The following is a 12,309-nucleotide window of genomic DNA, read 5'->3' on the forward strand; positions in this document are numbered from 1 at the left end:
GAAAAGCCAAAAGATCAGATGACGTCTCCCAATCCCCCCCCCCCCCCCCCCCAAAAATCCTTTAATTGTGTTGTCTTATCTTTTAGGTTTGCAACAAGCCGTTTCATGTGAAGCGTGGCGTGAATAGAACTGCCTACAGCTGCTGTTTGTCCAGTCTGCTCTCTGTGTTTCCTTTGGGAATGAAACGAGTGGATTGAGTTGTGTTTTTTTTTTTTTGTAGCATATGTTTGAAAGAAAACAAAATAAAAGGAGACATTAACTGCTTGCAGACTTCTGATGCTTGCCAAACACGTGCCGTTTTACTTCTTGCTAAGCGTGTTTGGCCATTGGCAAGCCACTTTTAGAGCAGCGCTGCTGGAAGCCATGGAGTGAGCTGATAGTTACCGGGACATAAGCCAGACCCGTCTACTTCTGTTTACCCATTGCATTATTTTAATATCACTTGCTCAAACTGTAGTGTCAGATGCACACTTCACCCTCAGTGAAAAAAGAAAAGGGAGTTCTCTGGCGCAGTTTCTCGCTGATTCGTGTTTAACTTTTGAAATGCTGAGATATTGGGAATTGTCCATAAGGCATGCTAAGAACGAGAATGCAGACCTGATAGAAATCAGGGGATGGCTCGTGCACACCTCTGTGGTGAGTCGTGGGTGAAATCCTTCAGTCAAGTCTTATCTGTCAAATAAACGATTACAGCCACTTACAGAACAGGAAAAAACATGTTTTCCCAGAACAACTCCAAGGCTTTTAAACCTCTCCCATGTTATTAGTCTAGATTGGCATGAAGGTATTTTCTATTTTGCTTCGACGTTCTCATTTTATTTTAGTAATTTTATGTGCTCTTTGTTTTCCCCTCAGAATTATGGAGTAGAAACAGATAATTTGAAGAATCTGGTGGTGAGGATGAGAGCTGCAACCGGTAGTCTCCACACAGCCACGACCGACCGCAGGAAAAGCCCGGCGTACGACGGGAGCGTCTCTCGCAAGCCACCAAATGACTTCCTGACCTCTGTGGTGGAGCTGATTGGTGCTGCCAAGAGCCTCCTGGCTTGGCTCGACAGGTGATGAGAAACTCACGCTCCCATCAGATCAGATACCAGAAGAACCACCAGCTGAGTGTGGTTTGAATCTGCTGAACGCGACCGCAGCAACACCAGTTGGTAATCACCAGATAAGAATCTTTTTCTCGTTTCTTTCTAGGACGCCTCTTACCGGGATGAGCGACTTCACGGCCACCAAGAACAAGATCATCCAGCTGTGCCTGGAGCTCACCACCACCGTTCAGCAGGTCTGCTTGCTAACAGTAAAGCTAATCCCATGGAGACTTGCACATAAAAGTTTTTTTTTTCCACTCGGCACATACCGACCCACGGGCACAGACTTGCTGTGTAAAATGTGTGAGAAGAGCTAGTTAGAAGGGAAATATGGTCTGGCAGCCGCGGCTTCAGCCTGAAGCCAGCCGTCTTGTTGCAGAAGCTGATGGTTGTTGTTTTTTTTGGGGGAGATTTTCCCCCACACACTGGCTAATGAGGTGGCCCCCCTTGGTGTGGGATGGTTTATTGGTGAACGGTTCTTTTTGTAGTTTCCAGCTTAATAAAATTCCTCTAGCGCTCTTTTAAGGGTGGCTGCCAGCATTCCTTAGGCTGCCGTCCTCCATCAGCCATGTGGTTCCTGTTTTGGCTTCTGCAAGATGCCTGCAGCAGAACGAACCGCCTGAGAGACACAATCTCAGTGCAGTGAATCTTCTGCTGGTTTCATGCATTTAGAAGCAGTTTGCAATATCACAGATAAACATGCTGCGCGTATTTCTTCACTATCATCTCGTTAGATTGCACAGCTTTCCTTCTTCTGAGGATTTTAAAGTGCTGGCAAACACGACTGCTCAGACGCCAGGTGTCATTTTTTTAGAGGGTCATTGCATCAAAATAAAATCCTTTCCCAGAGTGCCCGTTTCCTCGCTTAAGTCTGGGGTTTCAGCACCCCTTGTGATGTACTGTGAATGGCTCAGTCATGGTCATCCAGAAGAAGTGGGGGCATGCAGTTCCCACATCGTCATGTTTCATTCTGAGGTTGTGGTGCAGGATAAAGGTCTGATAGCTGATGAAGACTTGAGTGATGGGTTTGCTTTCTAACCGTTTCGTTTATTACTCTTGCATCAGCTCATAGCATCTCACTAATCCCGTTTATGTATCTAAACCATCGTAGGGTCTTTGGTGACTTCCTGCTTCGTTTCACTTGAGTAGTTTGTGTGGGCCGAGAAAAGAAGCAAGTTAATAATGTCTGTTGCTCAGGAGCCTGCCCCTGATTGGTTTTATTGGGGGAGTGCAGCATGTGGTTAGCCGAGACTGTTCGTGAACTTCAGTCCAGGGTTAGAAGCTTTTCGGATCATGCAATTTATGTGTTGCGCTGGAATGCAGTTTGCATGTGCAGACAATGGAGCACAGCCTAAAACCGTGGACACATCGGCCCGTGTTGGCGACCCAACAGAGCAGAGGTCATCCACTTTCAAAAATGTTTCATTTGTGGCTTTAATTTTTAAGTCAATCTGCTTCTTTCTTCTTTTTTATTTATTTATTTATTTATTTTTTGGAAACAAAATGGTAATAAATCCGTCTGCAATGTTTTATTGATATCTAATTGATTAGAAAACGTCAGATCGGACATAACTGTAGCTACATTTACAGTATATCGTTGCTCCTCACGTGAAGTCAGTCCATTTTCTCCCCTTTGGTTGGCCCGTGTACATCAACTCTGGTGTCGGATCAAAGGTCCAAAAGCTGCACTTGGAGAGTCATCTGGTCGTTAATGGTTATGGAATTGGGTCAGTTATAATTTGGTCAAATTAAACACTTTCTATTTACTTTTATGCTCTTTGATCATAGAAAGAAAGGCTAACTTTTGATCAGAGAGGTGCCAACTCACGTCTGCAGCTCCTAATTATACTGTTTTGTTTCACAATCTCTAAATTTCAAAATATGTACTTTTAGTTGATGCCTTTTGGCTCGATCTCAGTGTAGTCGTCCAAGCAAGGGCCACTCTCTGAAGGAAAATATGCACTTGCTTGTTTATGTAAGCATAACTAAATTCTTTCTGAAACTAGGGATGCAACGATACCACTTTTTTCCAAACCGATATGATACCGATACTTGGATCCGAGTACTCGCAGATACCGATTACCAATACCTATACTTCTACCACACAAAAAAATGCAATGATTTGGAATACAGATTTTCTTTTATTTTCTGCTTTCAACAGGAAAAGACTGTGAGGTAGATAAAAAGTAAAATATAGGAATGGAAATCATCACAAAACTAAAAATAGTAGGTGAACAGAAACGACAAGTTACAGGGAAGCCATTTTCAAGCAACTGCATTGGTATCGGTTCCTGGTATCGGTTAACTTTTACCAATACGATACTGGTATTGGTATCGGTATCTGCACCGATACCAGTATCGTATCGGTGCATCCCTATCTGAAACCTTGGGGTATTCCAGGCTAACAAGAAAGAATACTTGGTATGGAAAAATGATTTTAGCTCCAAATTGTGTCCATCGAATCCTATGGTTGGGTTACCATTAGCCTTATACTGGCATTTCTTTTTTACCATTAAGTTAGAAAAACACTCCAGAATCATGTTTACTGCTTAACCAGAAATCCGTCATGTTCTGCAGATTTTTCACAAGTTGACATTATTTGTTGTGGTCTGTTACAGAAAATGTCACACAGACAAGAAAAAAAAGTCAGGAAGCCAATCGGCGTTTTCAGTCGCAGACAGTCGTGCAAATCTTGTTGGAGCAAACAAAGCGGGCGATGTGACAACAAGCCAAGTGCATTTGAAAACAGATGCTCCCTGTAGCCCCGTGGAATGTGCAAGCTTTGGAATCGCAGAGAAACTTTCTCGACCCCCGTTTGCTGTCTGCACAATGGATTTACAAAGAGCCACAGAGCTGCCTTTGTACTTGGCGCAAGCCCTTACACGTCATAACGACAGCTTTCTGTAACTTTGTGATGACAGCAGCTTGTGGAGGCTCTCGGGATAAAGAGACGAGCTTAAGTTGAGTTGTGTTTTCCCGTCTGGTTTTGGCAAGCATGTTTCTTGCGTTTTGAAGGGAGAATGCCCTCTGAATACATGAAGTCAGTTCTGTAACCCCCTCCTCTCCACCTTGTTCACCATCAGCAGTTGTCACAAGAGCCAGTTGGCTCAGCTGTGTCAAGTCCAGCAGCACTGGAGCTAAATCAGGACTCTGAGGTGACTGTAGAGATTTTCCCAGCTGAATTTGCAGATTTCATCAACAGCTAAGCAACGAGGTTCACAACTATTGTTGCGTCTGACTTCCAAAAGACCCCCGGCTCCACAAGCCCACCCATTCCTTGCTGTTTTAAAGCAGCGTTGCATCTAAATATTTGCAGGAAACCTAAACACTATTTGGGGAAACCCTTGCTCATTTTACCATTTTATCTACACGTTTCTATAAATGTATTTGACTTGTGTTTAAATTCCAGCTCAGGAAAATGAACCACGGAGGCCATTTATGTAATTATGGCATCCACAAAATGTAGTCGAAGATGTAATTTTACACTAAAAGCTGTTTATTTGTGGCCGCTCTCCATTTTTCTCAGTTCTAAATGTGGGATTGTGATTACACAGTGTTTACCTAGCCCCGTATATATTTTCTTGAATGCCTTCTTTCTCTTCTCTGTCGTTTATGGCTCATAATTCTGATCTGTCGCCATCATCTCCTCCTTTCCACAGGACTGCAGTGTTTACGAGATGGAAGAAAAGATCCTTGAAGTTGTAAGTATGCTGTGTTTCTTCCCTTAATTTCATACAACTCTAAATGAGATCCTTTAGGTATGTTTATGGATGGAAACAGCCTCGGTGTTTTTTAGCATAGGGACGGTGTGACGTTCTTTCATTAAACAAGGTCGGTTTCTGAGTGAACGGACTCTTTTGGATCGCCAGCAGAGGGGGCGGGTCTTAATCCGCCCAAACTATCAATCAGTGTTTCCTGTCGCTGACACACTCCAGACTCTTTAGGCCTCAATCAGCTGTCTTCTACTTGCTGTAGACGACCCAAACACAGGAGTCCTCCCTTTTTTGTTTCCCTTTCTCATGCACAACTCTATATCAACTCGTTTCATTTGGACTAAAACTTAATGCGTGCTCCACAGCTCCTCTTTAATTGTGACAAATGACAGTTTTGTCCTTAAAATAAGTAAAAGACAAATAAAGGGATTGTGTGCAAGCATATTCTTGTTCCACATTTTACCATTAAGTCTTAAAATGAACACACAGAGAGGCATGTGCACAGGTGCAATAATGAAAGATAAGCTCTGCTTCACGAGTTCAAACCTGTAAAACACTCTGCGACTGCACGCGTCATTATAGGATTTAGTAAGCCCCTCGTGATCACAGATCAGTTTTTACGATGAGTCTGCTTTTCCTTAAAATGTAATTGTTGATTATTTTGTGTTCCCGTTTCCTCCGCAGTCAAAGGTTTTGAACCATATCTGTGATCAGACCGTGAGAACGACATCTGACCCCCTCATGAGCCAGTCTGCATGCTTGGAGGAGGTCCAGCTGACCGACATCAAGCCCGGCGAGGGTCTGGTGAGGAATTCGTCCTTCTCGCTTGATAAACTCAAAACTCGCTGTCTGCCTCTGCAGGAATGCATGAAATGTGTGTCAAACTGAGGGCTCCCGCTTTCTCTGACATTGAACTCCTTCTGGGAATATTGTTTGTGTTGTTTAAATCCAGGGAATGTACATCAAGTCGACCTACGACGGTTTGCATGTCATCACTGGAACCACGGAACATGTAAGTGTGACGGAACAACACTTTACAGGAATGCAAACAGCCTGCCTCCAGGAAGAGGTGGGCACCCTGAGATCCGTAGGAGTAAAGAACGACTCATCCGTTAAAGGGAATTGTTTGTTACTTGGCCGAACTAAACAGCAAATATCGCAAACAGAAAAGAAGTCCCACCTTTTACCCACAATGAGACAAGATGTCGGTGACTAACGCACGAACGTCACAGTCGGAGCTTCACGCCTCCGGTGCCTAAACATGAATCAGAATCTGAATCATAGGCAGTAATGACACGTTATTCTTATTTGGTATCGTGACACAAGAAACAAGGACATTTCTTCTAAAGGTGGATTTGTTGTTGTTGTCTTCCAGTCCCCTGCAGATCTATCCAGGAAGATCCACGCTGGTGATGAGGTGATCCAAGTCAACGAGCAGACTGTGGTGAGATTCTGACTTCATTTTAAAGTTAGCACAAATCTAAGGTGTTTTTGTTGATGGTTTTTCTTGTTGTCCCAGGTCGGTTGGCAGCTGAAGAACCTAGTTTTCAAGCTAAGAGAGGACCCCAAAGGTGTGGTTCTGCTGCTAAAGAAGAGACCCACGGGCACGACTGGTTTTACCCCCGCCCCTCTTAAAAACATGCGCTGGAAGCCCCCAGTTCCTCAGGTGCATACTTACAAGCATTCTTCTTTCTTTCATCCTTAAAATCAGCTGAATAGTATAATTATCAATTATTGCCTTTTTATTTTCCGTGGGAGTTTGTTCCAAAAGAGCAAGTTCAGACAGAGCTACTCTGAAAGAGCTGCCTGTGAATTCAATACACCTTTGGGTTTTGTCTTGGTGCACGACAAAGGAGGGAAACGATTTCCCATGATGTCACTCAGTCTCCGAGATAAAGCTGCCAGCCTACAGTGGATTAGCTGCATTAGACAAATGACCCAGATGTTGATGTTTAAAAAGTCACTGGAGTGTAAAGTAGTGGAACTGGAGTAGGGTTAGGGGTTGGCGTTTCCTTTTTAAACTAAACATCCAGTGGTGAAAGAACAATATAAGGTAAAGTGACAGATTCTGTTTTTGCTTTTCTTTTTTATTTTTTTTACACAAATATTTGGCAAAAGAAAGGGTCAATTTCAAACAAAAGTGAAAAATCACATCTGAAACTTGTGAAAAGGTGCACCTGTGATTATTGGTAATGAGACTTTACTTTTTCCCGCCCGTCTTTGCAGAAGTATTTAAATTCAGCCATACTGGAGGATTTTCCGTCATGAACAGCCTGTTTAAGGTCAAAGGTCAGATATTCTCCTTCAGGAATATTCTGCTAGAGAGCAGAATTCCCGTTTCCATCCATTACAGCAAGTTGTCCAGGTCCTGTAGCAGCCCCAGATCATCACCACCGTGTTTGACTGTTGGGTTGATGATGAGGATTGATGGATTGTCTTATGCCAGATGGAACGGGACGCGCGCCTTCCAGAAAGTTCCACCTTTACCCCATTCGGTCCACAGATTCTTGGGAATCACCAAGACATTTTTGGGAACCGTGTGACGGGGTTTTAATGCATCATTTTGGCCTTGATACATTTTTGCCCTTCTGTCTTTTTCTTATTGTAGAAATGCGACCTCTGACCTTAACCAAGTTAGGCCTGCGGAGCTTTAGATGTAGTCCTGGTTCTTGAATCCCTTAAGAATAAGGCATGATGTGCTGCTTTTTGAGCTCGTTTAGCCTACGTTGTGTTGTTCGCTTCTATTGAAGTGATTTTTGTGATTGTACAGGTTAGTGTGGTTGGGTTTTCTTTCTTATTAAAGGGGCATTATGGAAGTTTGACAGCCAAAACATGTATAGAAATAATAAATGTCTTCTTCATACATTCTCCTGCAATGCCCTGGTCCTGTAGAATGAGCCCTGGCATTTTTACTGTGATTGCCTGTTTTTCTGTAAAATCACAGAAAAAGAGAGATGCTCGGGTCGAGCAGGCTGCCTCATGCGCGTTCACGCTCAGGCATAGCCCGTAGCATTTGCTATCCGTAGCTTTAGCAGCAGAGAGAGAGGCAGTGCCACTTTGTCGCTGTTCCTAATGCCTAGTGACAAAGCTAGCTACATTTCTGAGGACCCTTAGCTACTTTCTGTAGAACTTTCTTCTAGATATTTCCTGCAAATTAGCAACAAAATAGCCATTTTCACTCCGAACCGTTCTTTGGTTTGACGTTATTTCAGCTGTCATCAAGGATATAAAAGTTACAGGTACTGCAAATGTTACTAGAGTGTAGCTCACCTAGAAAGATGTCTGACTCCCGTGCAGAAGACCTGGATTTGATTCTGGATGTGAACATAGTTTATTTAGAGTTTCTTTTTTTACATTAATGGTATATTTTTTACAGTAAGATGCCCAAATTTTTATTTGAGACTCGCTGAACGGCATTGAATTCACAGATAAAAAAGATGTGGGTTCAACTTTCATTTTGGAACAATTTTTCAAGCAAGGGAAGGGAATGATCTGAGGATGCAGGAGGACTGACCCATCATAAATCTTTGTCGGCTGTGCTGAAGAGAAAGGTACAGAACCACATTATTTAATTAATTAGCTGCGCGTTCTCCTGTCCTCTGTCCTCCGCCCCCCCCCCCCCCCCCCCCCCACACACACACACACACACGGGACTGTCTCAGCTGTTATTTTCGTTAAGGAGTGTGCACGTACAGCATGCGCGCCTCGTGCACGAGCCTACTATTGAAGCTGCCATTACGCTTTTGGCCTGAGGGGGCAATCACGAGCATAAAAATTCAAAAGTCCGTAAAGTCCCTTTAAATAAGGAAGTGTATTTTGTATTTACTCCTGTTATGGTCATCTGATAAGGACATTTGTTTGCTTATCTGAAACCTTTAAATGTGACAAAAAGGCAAAAATAACAAGCTGGTGCATATTATTTGCTTTAAATGAGTGATTTATTGCCTTTTGCACCATCCTAAGTTTGCATTTTATCCATATCTTTTACGCCCGAGTCATTTTTCTTCACAGACATTGAGTCAATTAGCCCGCTGTAATCTTAGACTTCCAGATTTCAGGCTGTGGAACTTTGCCACCGTCCGTTGCCTGTTTTCTAACTCGAGAGGGAAAGATGAGACGATACCAGAGTCGATATGTCGAAACAGCAGAGAGGCTCTGAAAACAATAGTTAATGTTCACCAGCATCCGTCCCAACAAGTACTCCTGACATCAGAGTTAGACATCTCAGTTTACCTGTTATAATAGGGCTTCAAAGCCAAAATAAAGCCTGATTCAAGAACTGTAAGGTTTGCACTCCTGAAGGCATCTCAGATTCATGAGATCCAGTAATAGATGTTTAGTTGGTCCTAATTTTGCCATCCAGCTATTTTAACCCCGAGAACTTGAGCAGATAAAAGTCAAACATTCAGATGACATGACATAACTGTGGCGAAAGAGTCTCACGGTCTATTTTAGACTTCAATTACAATCTTTCCTGTACCTCAAACTAGAAAATTTATACTCAGATGCACACAAGCACTAAATGTCTCACCACTTATGGTGAACTCCTCCCAGAAAGTCATATTTAGTCGTGGAAGAAACTGCAGCCAGAAACAATGACTGATGAGATAAAGGCTATTGAAAGTCATACCCTGTGGTTTTGAGGAATGTATTAATTAATAACTAGACTTTTCCTTTTTTCAGAATAATTCCTCTCTGATCAGAGCTCAGTCCCCCAGCGGCTCAGCTAATGGTTCAACCAAAAAGGAGAAGCCGGGTATCCAAGACTTGTACATTCCTCCTCCTCCTCAGATGCCGTACACTCCCCGGTGAGCAGACATCATTACATAAACACTTTCGCTTAAAGGGACAATGAGTAAGTTGTTGGAAGGAATGTTACACTGAACATGATTTCCTTCTAAGCCAGTTGGGGGGTTGTCAGTTTTTCTCTTTTTTAAAAGGTAGAAGAGGAACGTAGTCTTTTTTTGGGTCCAGATGCCATTTGCCCTTGTTCCAGAGGGCCAATCATAATTGAGTCAGCAGGGTTGCCAAGTCTTCTACACAAACGCTGGGCAGACATTTGTAATTCGACATTGGCCGGCAGTGACAAAGTCACTCGTTTATTTTGAGACATGGACTGCAGTACCCAAATTTGACCACAGGATGTCATTCTTACTTCATGCACCTTTAAATTTATTTGTAAACTGTTGACGTTTTCCTTGTTTCCGTCTCTGATTATTTAATAAACATTTTTCCCCACATGCAGAGAGATGAGAACAGACTCATTTTCCAGCATTAGCAAAAGACCAAAAGGCTCTGAGTCACCCAACTCCTTCCTGGACCTGGAGAGCAGAAAACGCACCACCATTGCAGATTGTGACAAATTAAGTTCTGGCTGTCCCATTGAAGCCAACGTGATTCAACCCAGAATGAGGGAGCGTAAGCCTTCCCGTGGTCAGTACCTCTTCATCAGTATTCCTCTGACCCTTTCTAAAAGAAACGTTTTTATTCAAATATAAGTTTTATTTCAAGGAAAGCAACGGCCACTGTCGATGCCGGCGGATACGTGTGTGGGAGTTGTTGATGTGTATGCCAAGCCCTGGGCACAGGGTAGGAAAGGTATGCATACTTTATTTTTTTTTAACCTGTTAAAGCTTTTTAATCTTATAAAAGTTAAAACTTTTGTGTGTTTTCTTGTCTCTGCTTTAGGTGAGGACCTGCTGTACCGATACCTGAGTAACGAGCGCATCCCCACCATCGCTGAGGAGGTCCCGACGGTGTCCCCGCCCTACCGGCCTGCAGCCGAGCGTCATCTCATCCGGGTGGACAACAGCCGAGGCAGCCGCTGCTATTCCAACTCAGACCTCCACAACAGTGCCACCATTCCCTACCAGGAGGACATGAAAAAGACCCCCGTAAGCACCCCCATCTCAAAGCGCACGTCGGCGGAACGCTCCCTACTGGTCAGTTGGATCACGCGGCTTAAGCTATTGACTCATTGATGATGTGCTTCCTATGCGGGGCTTCCTGTTCCTGTCCTGTGTTCCTTCTCGGTGCCTTTAACGTCCAGCTGGGGTTTTTTTTTTAACAGCTCTGGGCTTTCTCACCCCCCCACCCCCTCCCAAATCTCCATGTTTCCCTGGTGTTACTGCTAACTGCTACTAGCTACTACAACTCCTGCTTTTGTAGAACTCACTACATCAAGTCATCACCTGTTTAACAATTACCCACAATCCTCATCTCTGACTGAACACCTCAAGAGATTTTGTTCAGGTTTAGGAGACGTAGCCTTTGTACATAATAAATTATGTCTTATTTTAATAGTTCTGGTACAGAAAGCTTCAAACATTGAAGTTCCTCAGTTATGTGCTTCTCAATTTTCAGTAAAAAGTTTTGATTTAATGTTGCGTTTATTTTCTTGAGTTGATTTGTTATCAGTTACTTACAGTTTGCCACTGGTTGCCTCTTGTAAGCTATGCATACAACCTCTACAGTCACTTTAGTCGACCGTGCTGAATTCGATGGTCAAATGATGTTTACTTCTGTGCATGATTTAAAGCTATGCACTCTGTAATATCCTGTGTTTCAGTTTGCTCTGCCACGTCCCACCTAAAGGGCCTTGTACTGAGATTAATAAAGCTCGATCTTTTAGGATAAACTGGTCAAAATGCCTCCTGATGGCTCATGACCACAAGAGACACAACGACAGTATTATTTAAAAAAAAAACACACAACGTGTCTGTTGCTTTATCTGCTTTTTGTACAAAATTGCAAAGTTTTTTTATTAAAAAATCGTAGTTCATTTCAGTGAACTTTTGTATTGTCTTTATTTTGTCAGTGCGTGTTGAATGTGTTTTTGTAATACATCTGCTAGCTCGATTGCTGAGCTTCATGCATCGGTTTGTAAGGGAAAGGCGGGTTTTCCACTCAGTGCAGGAACAGGCTCTGTGCTAAACTCTACTTCTGTTTTATAAGCATGCTCTGAAACATGATAGCTTATGTCAAGTCACCCCCGCTCTTCCCGTCTCGGGTGTTTATGCAGCTACTTCTTACTTTAATGAAATGTAAAATCCAGCTGGGTGACCATATGGTGGAAGCAGCTTTTCTATGAGGGGATCTTTTTCCTGCACATATGTTGTCTTTTAAACGTTCAAACAGCAGGTTAGTTACCTTGCCTCCCATTTGTTTGACAAATGTTTCTCTGCAGAGGATCAGCACCTTTCTATTCTGACCATCACTGGAACGACCCACAGCTCACCTCCCCCATCCTCCTTTGCCTGCTGTTCTCTCGGTGCATGCATTTAGGCCTCTTTTATCTCCTTCACCTCTTCTTTCTGTCTTCCTCTGCCCGTGCTTGCTGAGCTGTAGTCGCCCGCTGTTCCTGCTAATTTGCACTTTCTGAAAGCCTGCGGTCTGCCTAAATAATACCTGCACTCGGCTCAAACTACTGCACAAGTTTGCTAACCACTAACATTTAATGGCTGCACATCACAAATGGTTGCATAGGAATGAAGTGCTCAGTTCTA

The 12,309-nt window shown here is 43.2% G+C and overlaps 1 protein-coding gene across 1 annotated transcript in view; it reads left to right on the forward strand.

The window, feature by feature from the left end:
• Positions 1-11,595, forward strand: part of LOC107392551 (connector enhancer of kinase suppressor of ras 3) — a 33,847-nt gene extending 22,252 nt beyond the window's left edge. Inside the window, exons 3-13 of the mRNA XM_015970423.3 lie at positions 856-1,058; positions 1,198-1,285; positions 4,751-4,792; positions 5,489-5,608; positions 5,757-5,816; positions 6,180-6,248; positions 6,324-6,470; positions 9,488-9,612; positions 10,050-10,237; positions 10,316-10,402; positions 10,493-11,595. Coding sequence (XP_015825909.3) covers positions 856-1,058; positions 1,198-1,285; positions 4,751-4,792; positions 5,489-5,608; positions 5,757-5,816; positions 6,180-6,248; positions 6,324-6,470; positions 9,488-9,612; positions 10,050-10,237; positions 10,316-10,402; positions 10,493-10,785 — 1,422 coding nt within the window. The 3' untranslated portion in view covers positions 10,786-11,595. The remainder of the gene's footprint in view (positions 1-855; positions 1,059-1,197; positions 1,286-4,750; positions 4,793-5,488; positions 5,609-5,756; positions 5,817-6,179; positions 6,249-6,323; positions 6,471-9,487; positions 9,613-10,049; positions 10,238-10,315; positions 10,403-10,492) is intronic.
• The last annotated feature ends 714 nt before the right edge of the window (positions 11,596-12,309 follow it).

The sequence above is a fragment of the Nothobranchius furzeri genome, chromosome 18 (genome assembly GCF_043380555.1).
Source record: "Nothobranchius furzeri strain GRZ-AD chromosome 18, NfurGRZ-RIMD1, whole genome shotgun sequence".
Classification (NCBI taxonomy): domain Eukaryota; kingdom Metazoa; phylum Chordata; class Actinopteri; order Cyprinodontiformes; family Nothobranchiidae; genus Nothobranchius; species Nothobranchius furzeri.